The sequence below is a fragment of the Thamnophis sirtalis genome, unplaced genomic scaffold (genome assembly GCF_051295495.1).
Source record: "Thamnophis sirtalis isolate CommonGarterSnake01/CBP01778 unplaced genomic scaffold, rThaSir2_p1.2 scaffold_5, whole genome shotgun sequence".
NCBI classification, from domain to species: domain Eukaryota; kingdom Metazoa; phylum Chordata; class Lepidosauria; order Squamata; family Natricidae; genus Thamnophis; species Thamnophis sirtalis.
Genome location: NW_028261385.1, coordinates 9,262,247 through 9,283,875, shown reverse-complemented (window position 1 = coordinate 9,283,875; position 21,629 = coordinate 9,262,247). Strand labels below are relative to the sequence as shown.

Below are 21,629 nucleotides of genomic sequence, written 5' to 3'. Positions count from 1 at the left end.
GCAGTCATCAGGTGCCTACGGAGCTAGATAGCAGTGAGGCAGAGGAACAGCTGGAGCCTGTTCCCAGTGTGCGCATGCGCAGAGCTGCCAGAAGAAAAGAACAGCTCAGAAATCAGGGTAGACTTGGGAGTAAAGTCACAGGTGGAAGGTGATGGGCCCCTCCCATAGGAAATAAAAGAGGAGCGAAAGGGGAGAGGGCTTTTGCAGGAAACAATTCATTCGTTCGGTCGTTAGATTCGTTTCAGGAGTGTGAAGATCTGTCCATGCATCTCAGAGACTCTGTGCCCAGTCTTTCCTTGCACAGCACCTCCTTTGGAAAATTCCGCAAAGCCACCAAGTCCTGGCTGTTCCAGCAGGCTGGGGGGAGCTGAGAAATATCTACCTCCACGGAAATTGGGAATGTTGGTCTTGTTTTTAATATGTTGTCTTTGTCTCGTTCCCCCCTTTTCCCTTGTCTTTTGTGAGCCGCCCGGAGTCCTCCGGGAGTGGGCGGCATACAGGACAAGACAAATAAATAAATATTTACATGGCAGCTTTCAAAGACAGATAAGTTCTGTGGTCATAAATATTCCTTTGAAATACGGTTTGCCAGGCCTTTGCTGAATGTGAATGAGAGGAATTCACGTTTAATAAAAGGGGTTTTGTTGGGACCAGGACTCTGCCTCGTGTTTTTTGGGGAAGCCTAGGTCGGAACACTTGTTTGCGTTACGTAACAACCAAAAAGTGAGCTCCTGCTTCAAATCTTCTGTTTTGGATGTGCTTTCAGGCTTTTCTCCACCTTTGTTCTCTGGCTGGAGGAAGAAAGGTTTCAAAAAGGGGACACATACATTCCCTCTTTGCCCAAGCAATACGACGGACATCGGCTTGCCAAGATCATGCAGAGCCAGCAGGTAAAAATGAACGGATCGGTTGGGTTTAGGCTGTGTAAGCATGATTTTGAAATCATTACGGGTAGTCCTCGACTTACGACCACAATTGAACCCAACATTTCTGTTGCTAAGAGAAACAGTTGTTTAAACGAGTTTGTCCCATTTTACGACTTTTATGGCCATAGTTGCGAAGTGAATCTCGGCAGTTGTTAAGTTAGTAACAAGGGTTCTTAAATGAATCTGGCTTCCCCATTGACTTTGCTTGTCAGGAGATCACAAAAGGGGATCGTGTGATCTCGGGACACTGCAACCGTCATAAATGTGAGTCAGTTGCCAAGCGTCTGCATTTTGATGATGTGACCGTGGGGATGCTGCAACTGTCATAAGTGTGAGAAACAGTCATAAGTCACTTTTGGAAGTCTACCTTGGAGTACCACATTTGTTTCAGTGTCACAGTGTATATTCATGAACTGGAATAGGGCTTAGTAACAAGGTCAGCCAATGAAGAGACATGGCAACTGGATCAGCCAATGAGGGCTTTTTGGAAACTGAAACAGTATTGGCTGTGTGAGCAACGAGACAGCAAGGAGCCTGGGCGTGGCTTAGCTCTGTAGCTCTGAGTCTGTGCAGAGCTCTAAACTAGTCTGCTTCTCTGAACTGAAACTGAAACTGTTCTCTCCTCTACCTATGTTTGCTTGTATTTGCTACCACGTTGGACTGTCCTTTGGTATTGTATACTTACTTCATTCTCATTCTCTCTCTCTCTCTCTCTCTCTCTCTTTCTCTCTCTCTCTCTCTCTCGCTCTCGCTCTAGCTCTAGCTCTAGCTCTAGCTCTAGCTCTATCTATCTATCTATCTATCTATCTATCTATCTATCTATCTATCTATCATCTATCTATATCTATCTATCTATCTCTATTTATTATCTATCTATCTATCTATCTATCTATCTATCTATCTATCTATCTATCTATCTATCTATCTATCTATCTATCTATCTATCATCTAAAGAGCCAAATACCACTCATGCATCATCATGAAATCTCCAGAACCTTTAAGCCTACAAACTTGAAATTTGGCACATATGTTCCTCTTGGCTTCTAGATGCTAAGAAAGGATTTTTTGAAATGATCATCTACTCATTAGTATTTCTTATACAGTATTATATTAATATGCTCTGATTCCAAGGAGTTAGACATTCTACTCCCCCTCCCCACCTGAAAAGAACTGTTCCAACTGCCAGTTGCCGTATATTAATATGCTCTGGTGCTAAGGAGTTGCACATTCTACATTAATTTTCAAGCTTCAAGTGTCAAATTATCAAGCCTGATCACATAGTTTCGGAGCGAAGCACAGGTATTCAGCTAGTTATACATAAAGAGAAGTTAATGAATCCTGCTGAATCAGTTACCCGTGTGTGCTTTCTGGATGTGGTTGCTGCTGAAAACTCTTAACATACAGTTCCGGTCACAATGATACAAAAAAGATGCCGAGACCCTAGAAAGTGAACAAAGAAGAGCAACAGAGGACCAGGGATCTGGTCAGCTAAATTGCATGATGAACAGTTGAGAGAGCTAGATCACAGACAAGGGATGTGTGAAAAACAGGAGTATAAGACGCACCTTTTTCCTTAAAAAAGAGGTGAAAATCTGGGTGCATCTTATACAATACAGCATTTTTGGCCTTCCGAAACCCTGCCCACTTTGCAAAAATGGCTGTGCAAAGCCTTTAGGAGGCTTCCAGAGTGCTCCTGGGGGCTGGGGAGGGTGAAAAACAGGCTGTTTTTTTGCTCGTTTTTGTCCCCCCCCCCCAGCCCCCAGGAGCACTCTATAAGCCTTCTAAAGGTTATGCATGCCCTTTTTTTTGACAAAAAACAGGCCCATTTTTGCAAAAAATGGGCCATTTTTGGGAGTCCAGCAGAATGCAAAAACTTTTTTTTTTAATTTGCCTCTTCAAAATCTTGGTGGGTCTTATACTCCTGTGCGTCTTATACTCTGAAAAATACAGTACTTGTAACAGGTGCCAGCGGCTGCTCAGTTCTGATTCACTGTGGATTTGACAAATCATTTTGAATTACACAGCAGTGCGATTGGACTTGTTCAAGGTGTGTGTGTGTGTGTGTGTGTGTGTGTGTTGTGTCGTGTCAAAGCTTCCATTGCAATTGACATCCATGCTACTTGGCAGCCACCCCAACGGAGGTGGGGCTAAATTGAAGTGAGTGCTTTAATTGATCTGACTGGCAATAAAAATTCCCAGTCCTCCTTACTGCCGTTTCTTACTGTCTCTTCCCTGCCGCTGGCTTGAAGGATCTCTGGATGGAATTTGTCAACGTTCAGCAGATACAATGTGAATTCCAGGAAGCCTTAGACCTCTGGTTCCAAGTCAGAGTGGGACCCCTTCCTGCCTCCAGTGCTTCGCCGGTGCAGAAAGATTTCACGGACCCTTTGTTAGGTAATTCATTCATTCATTCATTCATTCATTCATTCATTCATTCATTCATTCATTCATTCATGAAAATTTATTTGGCTGCCCAACTTGTTTGTGGCGATTCCAGGTGGCTTACAGAAATAAAGCCTCAATATAAAACCCAATCAAACCTTTTTTTCCCCCTGGAAGATTTTATGATTGGCTAGAGAAAGGAATCTAGAAAAGAAAGTATGGTGAAGATACAGAACCCAGACAATACACTATTAAATGAGAAAGAGGGGGGAGAAGGGGAAATAGAAAAGAAAGTACTAAATATACAAGTAAAGAGAGAGAGATAAAGGGAAAAAAACATAGGATAGATTAGCGAAGGAAAGGGAAATGATACTAAATTACATTTGGGTTTGTGGAAATACCATCCCAAGAAAACATAATCTGAGATTTGAAAGTGACGCCTATAACAACAGAAAAAGAAAGGGAGAGAGGAGGAGAGGAAGAGGAGGGAAGGAAGAGGTAAGGAGAGGAGGGTGGAAGGGAGAGAAGGAGAAGGAGAGAGGATAGGAAGAGGAAGAGTAGGAGTAGGGGAGAGGTAAGGGAAGAAGGAAGGAGAAGGAGAGGAGGAAGGAAGGAAGTAGAGAAGGGAGAGAGGGAGAAAAGAAAGGGAAAATAAGGTGATATTACAACAGGAGGAAGGGATGGTAAATAAAGCAATCCAAATTGTATATTATAACTTATTAAATGGAATAACAAATTATAAGAATGACAAATGTAAAAAAGGATAACATGTGAATGTATGCACAATGGTATGTAAGAAAATAAAAAATAAAAAACGTTATTGCCACCATTGCAACAGTCACAGGCTCCGTATTCCCTCTGGGGTCCTCAGGCTTGCTGGCAAAACCACGTCTTCAGGACCTGTTCAGAAGAGTATTGAGGTGGAGGCCAGCCTTATTTCTGCAGGGGTGATGTTCCACCGGGAGCCAACACGGAGAAGGCCCTTCTCCTGGGTTCCAATAGTTCCTTAACGTTTTCCGCTTTGCGGACCGCCGGGGGTGGGAGAGAGGGAGGGGATGGTTCTGTATGAGCAACCGGCAAGCATTTCGGTGCGCAGCTCCTTTCTCGCGAGTGGGGTGGGCACATGCCTGCTGCTCCCTTAAATGGAGTGTGTGTGCCTTCGCCCGCTGCTTGCACAAGTGAGGATAACAATAGCAATAGCAGTTAGACTTATATACCGCTTCATAGGGCTTTCAGCCCTCTCTAAGCGGTTTACAGAGTCAGCATATCGCCCCCACAGTCTGGGTCCTCATTTCACCCACCTCGGAAGGATGGAAGGCTGAGTCAACCTTGAGCCGGTGAGATTAGACCCGCTGAACTGCAGATAACAGTCAGCTGAAGTGGCCTGCAGTACTGCACCCTAACCACTGCGCCACCTCGGATGCACATGGAGGTTTATCTGTGCCCCTCAGACTCACCTGAATCGGAGTATAAATGGAGTGGAACCTTCTTGGGACTGCTGAAAGGGTGGTGTCATATCCCTCCCCCTCCTGTGGTGACAGGGCTGTTCTGTCTTAATGCGGATGGCCCCTTTGACCCTCTCTTTCAAACAAGTGGTCCTGTCTGTCCAAAATGTAAAAATGGTTCAATGTACGTAGATTCAATCCTGACCTCGATAACGGAGAATCTCCATAGATCAGTGATGGAGAACCTCGTGGCACGACAAAACCGCGAAGCCCTTATCCGCGGAGACATAAGCGTGTCGCTAAAGCCGCGACGTCATCACTGCGCGTCATCACCGCCACGGCAACAGAAGGGCGCTTTAAAACGGCGCCGCGGCAGAAAGCCGATTTCAATTAAGGTAAGAGTTAGGATTAGGTTTAGGGGTTTGTTTTAGGGTTAGGTTTAGGGTTAGGTTTAGGGTTAGGTTTAGGGTTAGGTTTAGGGTTAGGTTTAGGGTTAGGTTTAGGGTTAGGTTTAGGGTTAGGTTTAGGGTTAGGTTTAGGGTTAGGTTTAGGGTTAGGTTTAGGGTTAGGTTTAGGGTTAGGTTTAGGGTTAGGTTTAGGGTTAGGTTTAGGGTTAGGGTTAGGTTTAGGGTTAGGTTTAGGGTTAGGTTTAGGGTTAGGTTTAGGGTTAGGTTTAGGGTTAGGTTTAGGGTTAGGTTTAGGGTACTGAGTGCTTGGGAATGCGTGGATTTGCCCTCCGCGATTATGTCACCGCGGTAGGGTCGCGTTTTTCCTTAGCGCTTAGAACGGCGCGAATTAGTCTTCACGCTTATGTCTCCGCGGATAAGGGCTTCGCGGATTTGTGGTGGAACCGGAGAACCTATGGCATGCGTACCGGAAGTGGCATGCAGAGTCCTCTCCAGGCACGTCAGCTGCCCCCTGTTGCTCTTCCAGGTTCCGGTGTGCACACGTGCACTGGCCAGCTGCTCTTCGCGCACGCGGGAGCGCCAGAAACTGGAAGAGCAGCTCCCTGCCACGCATGCGGGTGCTGGGAAGCTGAGCTTCCAGTTTCTGATGCACGCCAACCAGTTGGTCTTCTCCCACACATGTGCACCAGAAGACCAGGTGACCGTCGCGCATGCACCTGTCCGAAACCAGAAGTTCAGCTTCCCAGCGCTCACGTCCGCTCCAGGGAGCTGCTGTTCCGTTTGCTGGGTGCTCCTCTGCGCATGCACTCCGGTTTCAGCACTTAGTGCCGAAAAGATTCACCAACACTGCCATAGATATTCCAGATTATGGTTGGTTGCAGGTTATTCAGATGCTGGGCCCACCTGAAAGACAAACATTTCCCAAATATATTTGTCATCTGGAAAGCAAGCGTTGTGATTGCAGGTTAAGAATGGGTGGTGAGTGAATGTTTTGCATCTCTTCCCTCCCCCAGCTAAGGAGAGGATCATCAGCAGCTTAAAGAAGTACGATGCCCCCCAGCCCTCTTTGCCTCTTCAGCCAATGAAAGCGCCCGTGCCTGTCATTTCTCCTGCTAGCCTGGTGAACCAGCACGAAGCCAAAGGGTTGACTTGCACCAACCTCAGGGTCTTCCAACATCATGCTAAGTAAGATTTATTTTTTCTTTCTTTTCCTCTTTCGCTGTGTTTGGTTTCCTCTCTTCTGAACTGTATTTAGTTATGGTATGTATGTATGTATTGTATTTTATTATTTGTATGCCGCCCTTCTCCGGGAGGGCTCAGGGCGGCGAACAATTCAAGGGGGAAAAAAAAGGGGGAACATAAAAGACAAAATACAAATAATAAAAGTAAAGAACAGTCGCACAACCATACAAGTCGAGAGGGGAGGGAACTCATCACCTCCAGGCCTGCCGGCAAAGCCAGGTTTTGACGGCTTTTCGGAAGGCCTGGAGAGAGGTGAGGGTCCGAATCCCTGCGGGGAGTTCATTCCAGAGGGCCGGAGCTGCCACAGAGAAGGCCCTCCCCCGGGTAATAGCCAGGTGGCATTGGCTGGTAGATGGCACCCGGAGGAGGCCAACCCTGTGAGATCTAATGGGTCTGTGGGAGGTAATTGGCAGCAGGCGGTCTCTCAAGTACCCAGATCCAATACCATGAAGGGCTTTATAAGTTACGACTAGCACCTTGAAGCGTATCCGGAGACTGATCGGTAACCAGTGCAGCTCGCGGAGGATAGGTGTAACGTGGGTGTACCGAGGTGCACCCACAATCGCTCGCGCGGCTGCATTCTGGACGAGTTGAAGTCTCCGAATACTCTTCAAGGTCTGCCACATGTAGAGCGCATTGCAGTAGTCCAGTCTTGAGGTCACGAGGGCGTGAGTGACTGTTGCGAGTGCCTCCCGGTTCAGGTAGGGACGCAACTGGTGCACCAGGCGAACCCCTGGTCACAAATGCCCCCCTGGTCACAGCCGACAAATGGTGTTCTAAAGTCAGCTGTGGATCCAGGAGGACCCCCAAGTTGCGAGCCCTGTCTGAGAGGCATAGGTTTTCACCCCCCAGCCTGAGTGATGGAATATTGACCAAGTTTTTGGAAGGAAAACACAACAGCCACTCGGTCTTGTCTGGATTGAGTACAAGCTTGTTAACCCCCATCCAGACCCTAACAGCCTCCAGGCACTGGCACATCATGTCAACCGCTTCACTGAGTTGGCACGGAGCGGACAGATACAACTGTGTATCGTCCGCATATTGATGGTGTTTTATCCCGTGCCGTCGAATGATCTCACCCAGTGGTGTCCTTTAAGTACCGTATTTTTCGGACTATAAGATGCACCAGTGTTTTTAAGACACACCAAGATTTTGAAGAGTTTTTAAAAAGTTTTGGTCCTCCCTAGGAGCATTCTGCAGGCTTCAGCAGGGCTGGGAGAAGGCAAAAAATAACCACGTTTTTGCAAAAAAAAAACACGCCTGTTTTTCGCCCGTTTTTTTGCAAAAATGGGATGTGGGGGGGGAGGCTTTGGGAGGCCAGAAATGGCTGTATTTAGTGTATAATATGGGCCAGCATTTCCACCCTTTTTTAGAGGGGAAAAAGGTGCATCTTACACTCTGAAAAATATGGTATATCGGAAACATGACATATATTACCCACTTAGCTTTCATTAGCCTCTGCTAACATCATCAGAGTGTAAAAACTACCATTGAAGAGATATCTGCCTTTATACATCATTAATCAATTTGGCCATTGTGCATGTGATAGTCCCATCCACATCCACCTCCCACCTGTTTTTACACTCTGACGATGTTAGAAGACACACCAACATTTCCACACACTTTTTTGTGGGGGGGAAAGGTGCGTCTTATACTCCAAAAATACGGTACATCCAACCGGACTAGGAGTGATTTGACCACAGTGTTCCAATACTTGGGGAGTTCTCACAGAAGCGGAGGTGTGTTTTGCCGGTTTCCTGGTGTGGCTCAGTAGAAATAAAGACAGAATCCTGGTATGCCTCAATAAGCTCTATGCATTTGTTCAGCTGAGTGAAGACGGGGCCCCTCAAAGTCAAGAGAGAAGCCTGAACACACTTTGACGCTCATATTTTATATATTTGCTAAATGTTTGCTTCATCACCCAGAAGATTCCTGGTCATTGGGGGGAGGGGGCCGTCCCATTCTCCAAAGCACCGGAGGGCAGGAGAAGTAATGGATGGAATTAAAAAGAGATTCAACCTAGAAGGAGAAATTTCCTGACAATCAGAACAATTAATCCGCGGAATGGATTAACAGAATAACATTATTATACAGCAGAAAGGGACCTTGGAGGTCTTCTAGTCCAACCCCCCCCTCCCCCCCATACTATCCCAGACTAGTGGTTGTCCAATCACTTCTTTAAAACCTCCGTCGATGGAGCACCCACAACCTCTGCAGGCACATTGTACCACTGAGTAATTGCCCTCTTGCCTCCAGATGTTGTAGGGCACTGATGGCGAACGTTTTTTTCTGCTTGGGTGCTAAAAGAGTGTATGCATGCGTGACTAGCACACATGCGTGGCCACACCCATAATGCAATGCCCTCCCCCTCCAGTGCATGCATGCATAACCCTCCCGTGCTTTCCCCACACGCATGCACACAGGCCTCCGGACTAATGGTAGGCCCGTTGGGCAATCTTTCGACCTCCCCAGGCTTTAGGAAAGTCTCCTGAAGCCTTGGGAGGGTAGAAAATGGCCCAACAGGCTACAGAAAAACGGCCTCCCCCCCCCCCTCCGGAAGGCCGAAAATCAGCTGGCCAGCGTGCACATGTGCACTTGCCCTCACATATGCTCTATGTGCCACCTGTGACACGCATGCCAGAGGCTCGCCATCACGGTTGCAGGGGCTCCCTATACTGGAGGTTTTTCAGAACACATTGGACAGCCGCTTGTCTGTCATGGTGGTTGTTCTCCAGCTTGTTCAGGGGGTTGGACTAGAAGACCTCCAAGGTCCCTTCCAACTCTGCATCACGTTACTATGTGCAGTAGTTTTCACATTCTTCCTTTTGATCAGGTTCAGATAAAGTGGGACTCTGTGTAGCGCTCAGGAATTCCTTCCCCTACCTCATTTCTTTAAAAATGTCTATTTTTTAAAGGGCCGGATCTGATAAAGAAAAAAATACCCATCTTTGGCAAGAATCATATTTATTAAAAAAAACAGAGAGGGGGCTCACTGCAATGATTTAATTTTAGAACTACCCACCGGGCCAGGCTTGGAGGAATCTACTGGGCAGCGAAGGCTTTATGATAAGACAGGCCTATCATAGCGTCCATGTTGCAGTGAAAAGCCTTTGACGGCAGCCGTGTCATCCTAGAAAAAAGACAGGGCTGCTTTAATGAGATCTAGACAGGAACTGCATTCAACAGGCCTACAAGCTCTGAAGCGCCACTTTTGAATCACAAACACAATGCAACCTGAATGGAAACATTTCCCCGGGTTTCATACTCCAAATGAGTACAATGGTTCCAAAGATTGTCCATCCCTCATTTCTCAAAGAGAGATCTCTTACTTCAGTCTCCTTCATTTCCCTGATGTAATATTTGGTTCCACCACAAAACCGCGTTCGACTAAAGGGCGCTCGACGAAACCGCATAGCTGACGTCATCACAGCATGACAACAGCGCGGAGAAAAAAGCACGCTGTAAACGCTAAACCTAAAATTAACCCCTAAACCTAAACCTAAACCTAACCCTAAACCTAACCCTTAACCTAACCCTTAACCTAACGCTAAACCTAATCCTAACCCTTAACCTAACCCTAAACCTAACCCTAACCCTTAACCTAACCCTAACCCTTAACCTAACCCTAAACCTAACCCTAACCCTTAACCTAACCCTAAACCTAACCCTAACCCTAACCCTTAACCTAACCCTAAACCTAACCCTAAACCTAACCCTTACCTTAACTTGAATCGGCTTGCTTTCAAAGCGCTATTTAAAGCGCTCGCTGTTGTCGACCTGTTGATGACGTCAGCGACGCGGTTTCGTCGAGCGCGCTTTAGTCGAGCGCGGTTTTGTCGTGCCACGGTAATATTTTCCCTGGTGGCCCACCAGCTGCCAGTGGAGCTGGTGGCAGATTCGGGTGATGAGGTTAGGGAGGAACTTGGGCCAGTTCTGGAGTCTGGGGAAGGCCCTGATGGATGCTCAGCGTAGGACGCAGAGATAGAGCCAGGGTTGTCCGACATTTCCCAGCCACCGGAGAGGCAGCTGCCTTTGGAGGCTGCTGTGAGTGAGGAGGAGGAACAGCTGGGGCCTGTTCCAGATGCGCCTATGCACAGAGCTGTTAGGAGAGGAGAACAAGGAGTCGACTCGGGAAGCAAAGCACACATGGACGCTGAATGTCCCCACCCTGGCTGGGGAATAAATAGAAGGAAAGGGGAGTGGTGGTCGTAGGAGACAACAGTTCGTATTTCTGAAGATTTTGCTCATCGTGTTTCATGCCTCAAAGACTGCTTGCCAAAACTTAAATTTGCAGCCTTTCGGCTGGGAGCTCACAGCCTTTCAATTATCGCAAGAAACTGATAAGGTCTGTACTGCAGTTAACTCCTTGAAGGACTCTTGCCTGGACTTTTCGGTGGATGAATGCAGTTAATTCAACCAATTTCGTTGTATTTAATGACCATAAAGATTATACTTAATTCACAAGAGGTAAATAAAGAGGGGTTCTTTCGTGACAAGGAGTCTGTTTCTTGCTTCTGCTAAGGCTGGGTCAGAACGCGATGAACCCTTGGCGCTCAACTACAATGGATGATTGTTGTTAAATTTTAGACTGGCAGCACTTCGAGAATCCCAGCAAGTGGCTTTCAGTAGCGAAATCTTGGACACACTGCCGAAACTTTATACCAACCGAGAAGAACAGGTTACTCTTCACCTGGAATGTCGGGGAGGATCCGGTAAAAGTTGCCACGGAGCGGCTCATGTAACAATCCAGGTTAGAACCGAAGTCCCCACCTCTTCCTCTTCAAGGGTCTCAACCTGTCTTCCCTCTAATGCCTGCCTATTCTGCAGATCACCGGGGAGGGTGTGTGTGTTTGTATGGGGAGGGGAGGCCCTGCAATTTCTGCAATCATTGGGCTAGAGGGCCGGTGCTTCCTGATTTATATAGGTCGGTGATGGTTAACCCTTTTGGCGCCCTAAGCGTGCACACACACGAATAAACACGCGCTGGAACCCCAACCCCCCAAATGCAATGCGAGCACCCCTGCGCATGCACCCACCACCGCGCATATACATGCATCCCCGCGCATGCGCCCTGCCCCCCCACGCATGTGCCCCCCCACGCTCGTCCCGCAGAGGTGGGGGAAGGTGCTGCCCTCCGCGCATGGGCGGCAAAGAGCCGAAGACCAGCTGGCTGGCGGGAGGCACGTGCATGAGTGCGCTGGAGCTGGGCTGGGGCGTCGCCTGGCGTGTCCGCAGAGAAGGAACCTGCGTGTCGCCTGTGACATGTGTGCCATAGGTTCACCATCACGGATATAGGTAGTCCTCTATTTAGGGCCATCCCTGAGCTTAAAATTTCTGCTGCTAAATGTTTGTTAAGTGAGGTTTGTCCCATTTTACGACCTTTCTTGCCACAGTTGTTATGCGAATCACTGCCGTGATTAAGTTAGTAATCTGGTTGTTAAGTGAATGTGGTTTCTGCATTGATTTTGTTTGTCAGAAGGTCACAAAAAAGGGATCATGTGACCCCAGGACACTGCGACCGTCATAAATATGAGTCAGTTGCCAAGAATCTGAATTTTGATCCTGTGACCACGGGGATTCTGCAATGGTCATAAGTGGGGAAAACAGTCGTAAGTCACTTTTTTCATGGCCGTTGTCATTTCAAATGGTCACTAAATGAACTGTTGTAAGTCGAGGACTACCTGTATATTTTTAGTCTGTCCCTTCCCTTCATACAGAAAGACGACAGATAGTCCTCAACGTGCAATGATTTGTTTAGTGACCGTTCAAAGTTACAACGGCAATGAAAAAAGTGATATACAACCAGTCCTCGTACTTACAACCCCAGGGTCACATGGTCTAAAATTCAGTCCCTTTAGAGAGAAAGTACAGGGAGCCTTTGACGTACAACCACAATTAAGCCCAACATTTCTGTTATTGAGCGAGACATTTGTTAAGTGAATTTTGTCCCATTTTACGACCTTTCTTTACACCATCGTTAAACGCAGCACCGCAGTTGATAAATTAGTAACATGGTTGTTAAGTGAACCTGGCTTCCCCGTTGACTTTGCTGGTCAGAAGGTCGCAAAATGGGATCGCATGACCTCGGGAAACTGCAACGGTCGTAACTATGAGTCAGTTGCCAAGCAGCTGAATTTTGATCACATGGTCATGGGGATGCTGCAAAGGTCGTAACTATGAGTCAGTTGCCAAGCAGCTGAATTTTGATCACATGGTCATGGGGATGCTGCAAAGGTCGTAACTCTGAGAAACGGCCTTAAGTCACATTTTTCAGTGCCGTGGCAACTTTAAACCGTCACTAAACGAACTGTTGTAAGTTAGGCTCCCTGTAATTCCTCTCTTCCCAAGGGACATTCCGTTCCATTCCCATTTTTGCCTCTGCGATCAGAAATGAATGTGGCGGAGCAGCTGTTGCAAATCTAACATAATAGTTGATTTATGGGATTATTCTAAAATTGAATTATTATTTTTTATTAATTTATTAAATAACTTATTTATTAATTATTAATTATTATGGATTATTAGTCAAATGCAATAACCTATTGGAACATCCATAACTTCTGGAGGCAAGTTGTTCCACTGATTAATTGTTCTAACTGTCGGGAAATTCCCCCTCAGTTCTAAGTTGCTTCTCTCCTTGATTAGTTTCCACCCATTGCTTCCTGTCCTGCCCTCAGGTGCTTTGGAGAGTAGTTTGATTCCCTCTTCGCTCAGGGGCTGCCACAAAGAAGAGGGAGTCAAACTACTGTATTTTTCAGCGTATAAGACGCACCTTTTTCCCTCAAAAAAGAGGGTGAAAATCTGGGTTCATCTTATACACTGAATGCAGCATTTCTGGCTCCTAAAACCCCACCCTCTTCACCAAAATGGCCGTGCATATCCTTTAGGAGGCTTCCAGAGTGCTCCTGGGGGCTGGGGAGGGCAGAAATGAGAGACAAACAGGTCTTTTTTTGCTCGTTTTTGCCCTCCCAGCCCCCAGGAGCACTCTATAAGCCTCCTAAAGGCTATGCATGCCCTTCTTTTGACAAAAAACGGGGCCGTTTTTGGGAGATCTGCAGGGTGCAAAAACGTTTTTGTTTTAAAAATGCCTCTTCAAAATCTTGGTGGGCCTTATACTTATACTCTGAAAAATATGGTATTCTCCAAGGCACCTGAGGGTAGAACAAGAAGCAATGGGTGGAAATTAATCAAGGAGAGAAGCAACTTAGAACTTAGAAGTAATTTCCTGACACTCAGAACAATTAATCAGTGGAACAGCTTCCCTCCAGATGTTCTGAATGCCCCAACACTGGAAGTCTTTAAGAAGATGTTGGATAGCCATTTGTCTGAAGTGGTGTAGGGTTTCCTGCCCAAGCAGGGGGTTGGACTAGAAGGCCTCCAAGGTCCCTTCCAACGCTGTTATATTCTCTATATTCTCTCCATTTTAGTTCGAGGGCAAACACAAAAATGAAGCCATCAACCAGCAATTGCAGATTTTGGAGAAAGAAACGAAGCACCTGCAGGCAGAAGCTTCTCAGATGCCTCCTCTGAGTGTCGTAGGAGCCGCAGTCTACGTGGAGAACTTCATCACGTGAGTTGTGTGCTTTCCTCTCTGCCATGAAACCTTGTCTTGCTTTGTGTTTCCGATTCCGAACAATGCAAACCAGGCCCCTAAAGGTGCTTTTTTTCCAAGAGGCAAATGGACTTTTTTCTTTGAAGATATTTTCTTTTGGTCGTAACCTGAGGACTACCTGTAGTCCTGAATGAGCCCCAAATTGGCCTTTTTTTTTTTTTTAAATATATATTTTATTCATTTTCAGATTCCATTTTACAGTCACTTATATACTGGATATTTGCTATAAGAAAAGAAATAAAATAGAATAAAAAAGAAAACACAACTCATCATCATTCACAACCCCACCTGACACTTCCATCCTCCATACACCCCATCTTTCCCCTCCAACTTTCCTTTCCTCCCTCTAACACTCCCCTCCTACTTTCCTTTCCCCTCAAACCTTCCTTTCTCCCCTTCCTCCTAGCATTCCCCTTACACCCTCCTTACATTCCCCTTACTCCTTCCTTACTCCTCCCTCTTCTTTCCCTCTACCTCTCCCCTTGGTGTGTTCCTTTATTCAACTCTTATTGAGCTATAATATGATTAAAAAATAAAGAAATAAAAAATGAAATAAACCAAGGAAAAAAAATATAAAGAAAGAAAAGAAAAAAAGGAAAGAACAACCGTATACAAGTGCATTCTTCTTCTTATTGAAACTATATGAGCACCCACCCACCCACCCCCCATAAATCCCCATCCCTAGTCCCCACGACTTCCCAGGGCCCACACCTGGCACTGCCCTCTGTTAAACCCCTTCTAAAATATCTTATGATCGTATGAATTCAAAATAAAAGTAATATATATATTAAAAAAAAAAGAGGTTGTTTGTAACCACTTTTTAAAAAAGAAATATTCATCCCAGGGACAGAGGTGTGTGTGTGTGTGTGTGTGTGTGTGTGTGTAACATGATACAGACTGTCAGGGTTCCAAATAGCATCCAAAAGTAAATCAGAGTCCAAGGCAAAGTATTGCTTAAAGTTCCAATTTATTAAGAGAGCCATGTTGGCGCATCTGGGAAAACCCGAATCTGAAAGCTTCCAGGTTTTCCTCACCCAGTTCAAGATCTTGCCCCACACCAACAAGTCCATCCCATGGTCCAATCTCCCACTGCCATGCTGGCAGTCCCACACATCCAGTTCCGGTCAGGTGCAGAGGTGCAAAGACAAAGGATGACCTTGGCTTTCTAGAAAGAATTTTGTTATGGCTACCTATCATCCAACTCCATACAATCCCCCCCTCCCATTTTCCCAGAATAGAAAATGCATAGTAGAATAATAGAAAGTGTGGCAGGCCAAAGATCCAAAAGAAAAGATGGTTGCAGGCCTGATACAGACATTGCAATCTCCGGAACTTAAAATATATTACTCACTTAGCTTTCGTTAGCGTCCGCTAACAACATCAGAGTGTAAAAAAAGGTGGGAGGTAGGTGGATCACGCATGCAATGGCCAAATTGATTAATGATGTATAAAGGCAGATATCTCTTCAATGGTAGTTTTTACACTCTGATGATGTTAGCAGAGGCTAACGAAAGCTAAGTGGGTAATATATGTTAAGTTCCAGATCTATCTATCTATCTATCTATCTATCTATCTATCTATCTATCTATCTATCTATCTATCTATCTATCTATCTATCTATCTATCTATCTATCATCCATCCATCCATCCATCCATCCATATCTCTATCTCTATACATATATACATATATACATATATACATATATACATATATACATATATACATATATACATATATACATATATACATATATACATATATACATATATACATATATACATATATACATATATACATATATACATATATACATATATACATATATACATATATACATATATACATATATACATATATACATATATACATATATACATATATACATATATACATATATACATATATACATATATACATATATACATATATACATATATACATATATACATATATACATATATACATATATACAGTATTTGTGCTGATAAAGAAATAAAGGGAGACTAGTATAGATCTATTTCAAGCTATTTAGCTCTCATCAGCTAGCCATACCCTTACTGGGATTGGAACCTGTGCTGTAATCCCAGTAAGAGTATGGCTAGCTGATGAGAGCTAAATAGCTTGAAATAGATCTATACTCGTCTCCCTTTATTTCTTTATCAGCACAAAATGCAACACAAATGTAACAAAGGCAACAGTAAAAATATTGGGTTTCTGTCTGGATGGTCTCTTGTGACGAGCCGATGGACAGAGAATGGAAGCAGTGGACTTCCTCCCATATTTGGGCATACCAGGGGTTGTAACTTTAAATACATATACATATACATACATACATACATACATACATACATACATACATACATACACACAGACACACACAACACATACAACATATACATATATTATACATATATTATACATACATGCATACATGCATACATGCATACATACATACATACATACATACATATATACATATATATGTATATCCGTGAGAAAGGGAAGCCTTCTACTGCAGGATTGATACGGAAATAGACAAATTGGCCCAAAGGGGAAGGCCGGGCCCTCCTTCTTGCACTAAATCTTATCCCACGACTGCATAATTTTATTTATGGTGCTAGTCCAAAACCTGAATTATCATTAATGTTCTCCGTCCTTTGCGTCTAAAATAAAATAAAAAATCTCATATTTTTTTTATCCCTGCTACCAGAGGTTTAATAAACACCTATAAGCTTCAGCCTACACCAAGGATCCAACGAATTGGCATCAGTCTGTTCTTTGCGGTCGTGGAATACGTGTGCGACGAAACGCAGCGTCACCCCCCGTCCAGACAGTTCTTCACTTCCTGTATCGAGGTCCTTGGCCAGGTGAGTTGTTTGGGGTAGGAGTCTCTTAACGGATAGTAGAATTCTTTATCGGCCAAGTGTGATTGGACACCACAAGGAGTTTGTCTTTGGTGCAGAAGTTCTCAATGTACATAACTTTGACTTTGACTTTATTAGGATTTGTATGCCGCCCACTCCCTAGAGACTCAGGGCGGCTTACAGATAAATGGGGGAGGGGGACATATAAAAATTAAAAAGAACAAACATTAAAATTGCACAACATTCATACAGCTTAGAATGGGGCTGGATAAAAATCAACAGCCTCAGGCCTGCCAGAACAGCCAGGTCTTAATCGCTTGGCGGAAGGCCGGAAGAGTAGTGAGGGTCCGGATCTCCACGGGGAGATCGTTCCATAGGGCTGGAGCAGCTACAGAGAAGGCCCTACTCCGGGGAGTCGCCAGCTGACATTGACCGGCAGATGGAATCCGGAGGAGGCCTAATCTGTGTGATCGTATTGGTCTCTGGGAGGTAAATGGCAGGAGGCGGTCTCTCAAGTAACCAGGTCCTAAACCATGTAGGGCTTTAAAAGTAAAAGTAACGACAAGATACATTCGTCTAGAATCATAAGGTACAGATAGTCCTAGGGTACAAATAAGCAATCAGGAAACAATCAATATCAATATAAATCGTAAGGATACAAGCAACAAAGTTACAGTCCTGCAGTCTAAGTGAGAGGAGATGGGTGATAGGAACGATGAGAAGACTAATAGTAATAGCAATGCAGCCTTAGTGAATAGTTTGACGGTGGTGAGGGAATTATTTGTTTAGCAGAGTGATGGCGTTCGGGGAAAAAAAACCATCCTTGTGCCTAGTTGTTCCGATGTGCAGTGCCCTAAGGAGTCGTTTTGAGGATAGGAGTTGAAACAATTTATGCCCAGGATGCGAGGGGTCTGTAGATATTTTGCTCTCTTTTTGACTCGTGCAGTGTGCAGGTCCTCAGTGAAAGGCAGATTGGTAGCAATTGTTTTTTCTGCAGTTCTAATTATCCGTTGAAGTCTGTGTCTGTCTTGTTGGGTTGTAGAACCAAACCAGACAGTTATAGAAGTGCAGATGACAGACTCAGTAATTTCTCTGTAGAACAGAATCAGCAGCTCCTTGGGCAGTCTGAGCTTTATGAGTTGGCGCACAAAGAAAATTCTTTGTTGTACTTTTTTGTGTATTATTGTGCATCCGAGTTTCTTGTTGATGCCGATTTAGAGTTCTGCAATGAATTGTTTTAATAGGCCACCGAAAGCTTGCTAAAGTAAAGAATAAAATGATTGTATTGGAATATTGTATGTCTGAACACAATATAGCTGACCATTTCACTAAGGCACAAGGTGCTATAAAACACAAAAAGTGTTGTGATGACTATGGACTAAGGATGTGAGGTATGTGTATATACATTGGCAACCCAAGGGGGAGAATGTTAGGGATGTAATCCTAGTCTTGGGTTGGCAATATATATATATCTATATAAGCCATGATTGAAATAATGTATCTGTCACCTTAAATGCTCAAGTGAGATGTGATTGGATGCTGTTGCTTTAATCAGCCAGAAGAGGGAGTAGGAACTACTACTGTTTGTTCCTGGTTGTTCCTGTATGTTCTCCGTGCTTGTTGTTGGAGTTGAATGCTGTATATTGGATGGTGGCTACTCTGTATGTTAGTTACCTGTCTACATGGTGAATCGTGAGTTGAGCATCTGTAAACCAACATGTTGTATCATAGACGGTGTATATAATTCAAGACTTACTCATCGCTTGTTTTGGAGAATGTTTATCCGACTTTATTTTTGTTAACGCAAGTAAACTTATCCTTGTTTTAACTTCGGCGGCTGGAATTGATAGTGTGACTATTCAGTGCCACATTTCTTGCTACCTTCTGCTACTCAACTCTAGTCTCCAAAAGGAGATATACTTAACAGTGCGGCGGCCTAAAGGTGGAGCTCTCGCATCACAATCAGTGAGGTTGTGAGTTCGATCCCAGGCAGAGGCAGATATTTCTGAGCACGATGAGTATATAGCTGCTGAACAAAAACACTGCATTGGTGACAGGAAGGGCATCTGGCCAGTAAACACTCAGTTCCATTCAGCTGCCCAGACTCCACCCCACAAGCGATTACGGGGGTCATTGAATGGCAAACATTGTGGTCATAAGTTGAGGACTACCTGTATGGCCTCCAGACCCTTTTATTATCTGTGCTGCTGTTTTTGGCACACGTTCGAGGGTCTCGGAGACCCTACAGGATTGAATGTTGTGTGAATGAAACCTTGCTCGTACTTCTCGTTCCAGGTCTTCATTGCCGGGACCAAGTCCGAATGTCAGCGTGTTTTGCAAACGATTCTGAAGAACCGAAGGCTTTGCACGCTGCTATCCCCGTACTTCACTCCTGTTGCCTCCCCGGAGGAATTTGTCAACTTGTACGAGAAAGTTGTGGCTTTCCTTGGTGACGACAACAGCGATGTCATTTTCATGCTGCTGACAAAGGCAAGCGAGGGGATTGCCATGTGGCTTTGATGTCTGAGCCATTGATTTGGGAGTCTTTCCCCCAGCCCCCCCCCCTTCTTGAAAGCAATGGCTGGATTTTAAGGGTTTCGTGCTTCTCAGAAGGGGATTAATTAGTTTTTTCTCTCAAATGGACTCAAAGCAGGGTTTTTTATTCTATCTATCTATCTATCTATCTATCTATCTATCTATCTATCTATCTATCTATCTATCTATCTATCTATCTATCATCTACCTACCTACCTACCTACCTACCTACCTACCTACCAATCATCTATCATCCATCCCTCACTCACCATCTATCCATCCGTCTATCTACCATCCATCTGTCCATCTATTATCCATCCATCCACCCATCCATCCATCCATCCATCCATGAGAGCCGAGGTTGCGCAGTGGTTAGAGTGCAGCACTGCAGGCTACTTCAACTGACTGCAATTCTGCAGTTCGGCTGTTCAAATCTCACTGGCTCAAGGTTGACTCAGCCTTCCATCCTTCCGAAGTGGGTAAAATGAGGACCCGGATTGTTGGGGGCAATATGCTGACTCTGTAAACCACTTAGAGAGGGCTGAAAGCCCTATGAAGTGGTATATAAGTCTAACTGCTATTGCTATCCATCAATTTATATCTCTCTCTCTTTATCTCCGTCTGTCTTATCTATCTATCTCACCATCCATCTGTCATCCATCTGTCCATCTATTTTCCATCCATCCATCCCTTTCTCTCTCTCTCTCTGTCACTCACCACCCATCCATCTATCTACCATCCATCTGTCCATCTATTATCCATCCATCCATCATTTTAGATATCTCTCTCTCTATCTCCGTCCATCAATCAGTCTGTCTGTCTGTCAGTCTGTCTTATCTATCTCACCATCCATCCATCTGTCCATCTATTTTCCATCCATCCATCCCTTTCTCTCTCTCTCACTCTCACTCCCCACCCATCCATCTATCTACCATCCATCGGTTGACCTATTATACATACATACATACATACATACATACATACATACATATCTGTCAGTTTGTCAATCTGCCTATCTCACCATCCATCTGTCATCCATCTGTCCATTTGTTTTCCTTCCTTCCATCCATCCATCCATCCATCCATCCATGTCTTTCTCCATCCAGTCATCCGTCTGCCTGCCTGCCCTCCTCCCTACCTTCCCCCCACTCTCTCCATACATACATATCTGTCTAGCTGTTATCCATTTGTCCATCCACCTCCCTCTCCCATCTCTCTTTCTCTGCCGCTTTTTACTTAGACCCATAGAAATAAAATACAAAACCCTAAAATAAGATTAGTACAGTTTTAAAAAGTAAACACTCATTCCTGCAGGCAGGTTTTGGGGCCGTAGGGTGGGGGTGGGGGAGGACCAGGAAAAATATATGTCCTTGTTCAAATTCACTGCACCCCATGGCCTTTTTTCCCCTCTTCTTCACTTGCTGCCAGTGAATATTCAGCCAAAGGATGACCGGATCCTCATAAAATTTGTGGGAAACAATCATGATCATAATTACTTCTGTGATCCAGAGTGGGCCATTTCTAACTTTCCCTCTTAATTTCGGAATTAATCAGCCTCCCTTCTCTCTCTCTCTCTCTCTCTCTCTCTCTCTCTCCACCCCCCTCCCATATCTCTCCATTTACGGCCCAACCTCAACCCCCCTTTTCTTTTCCTTTTTTTAAAAAAAAAAACAGTTTGACCTCCTGGAATGGTTGCAGAGTTCAAAACCGGCCCTTTCGGAGCGTGGCCAGCTGTTGGAGTCCATCCACGTGGGTCTCAAGACCTGCGGCTTTGAACCGGAGAAGGACCTCTTGATGCCTTTTTCCATCTTCTGCAAACACGGGGTCTGCCTCCTGCAATACCAGTTTCCTGACCACTACAGTAGTTTTTTGAGGCTCCTTCTTCAAAGTAAGTCCCATCTCGACTTTCAGGACTAGTTTTCATCTAGTAAGAATGTGAAAAGAGTCTTGAGGATGGATTTCTCCAGTATTTCTAGACCTGGACAACTTTTAAGAATTCTGGGAACTGAAATCAACACGCGGCTGGCTGGGGAATTCTGGGAGTTAGTTTACTTTATAGTTAGTCTATTGTCATTAGAGCCGAGGTGGCCCAGTGGTTAGAGTGCAGTACTGCAGGCCACTTCAGCTGACTGTTAACTGCAGTTCGGCGGTTCAAATCTCACCGGCTCAGGGTTGACTCAGCCTTCCATCCTTCCGAGGTGGGTGAAATGAGGAC

At 44.9% G+C, this 21,629-nt stretch overlaps 1 protein-coding gene across 1 annotated transcript in view; it reads left to right on the top strand.

Annotated features, from left to right (window-relative positions):
* EPG5 (ectopic P-granules 5 autophagy tethering factor) overlaps window positions 1–21,629 on the top strand; it is a 118,048-nt gene that overhangs the window by 62,497 nt on the left and 33,922 nt on the right. The window contains 8 exon segments of the mRNA XM_087715280.1: window positions 767–890; window positions 3,176–3,320; window positions 6,174–6,345; window positions 10,990–11,152; window positions 13,830–13,972; window positions 16,726–16,882; window positions 19,175–19,369; window positions 21,089–21,302. Of these exon segments, the coding sequence (XP_087571406.1) occupies window positions 767–890; window positions 3,176–3,320; window positions 6,174–6,345; window positions 10,990–11,152; window positions 13,830–13,972; window positions 16,726–16,882; window positions 19,175–19,369; window positions 21,089–21,302 (1,313 nt within the window).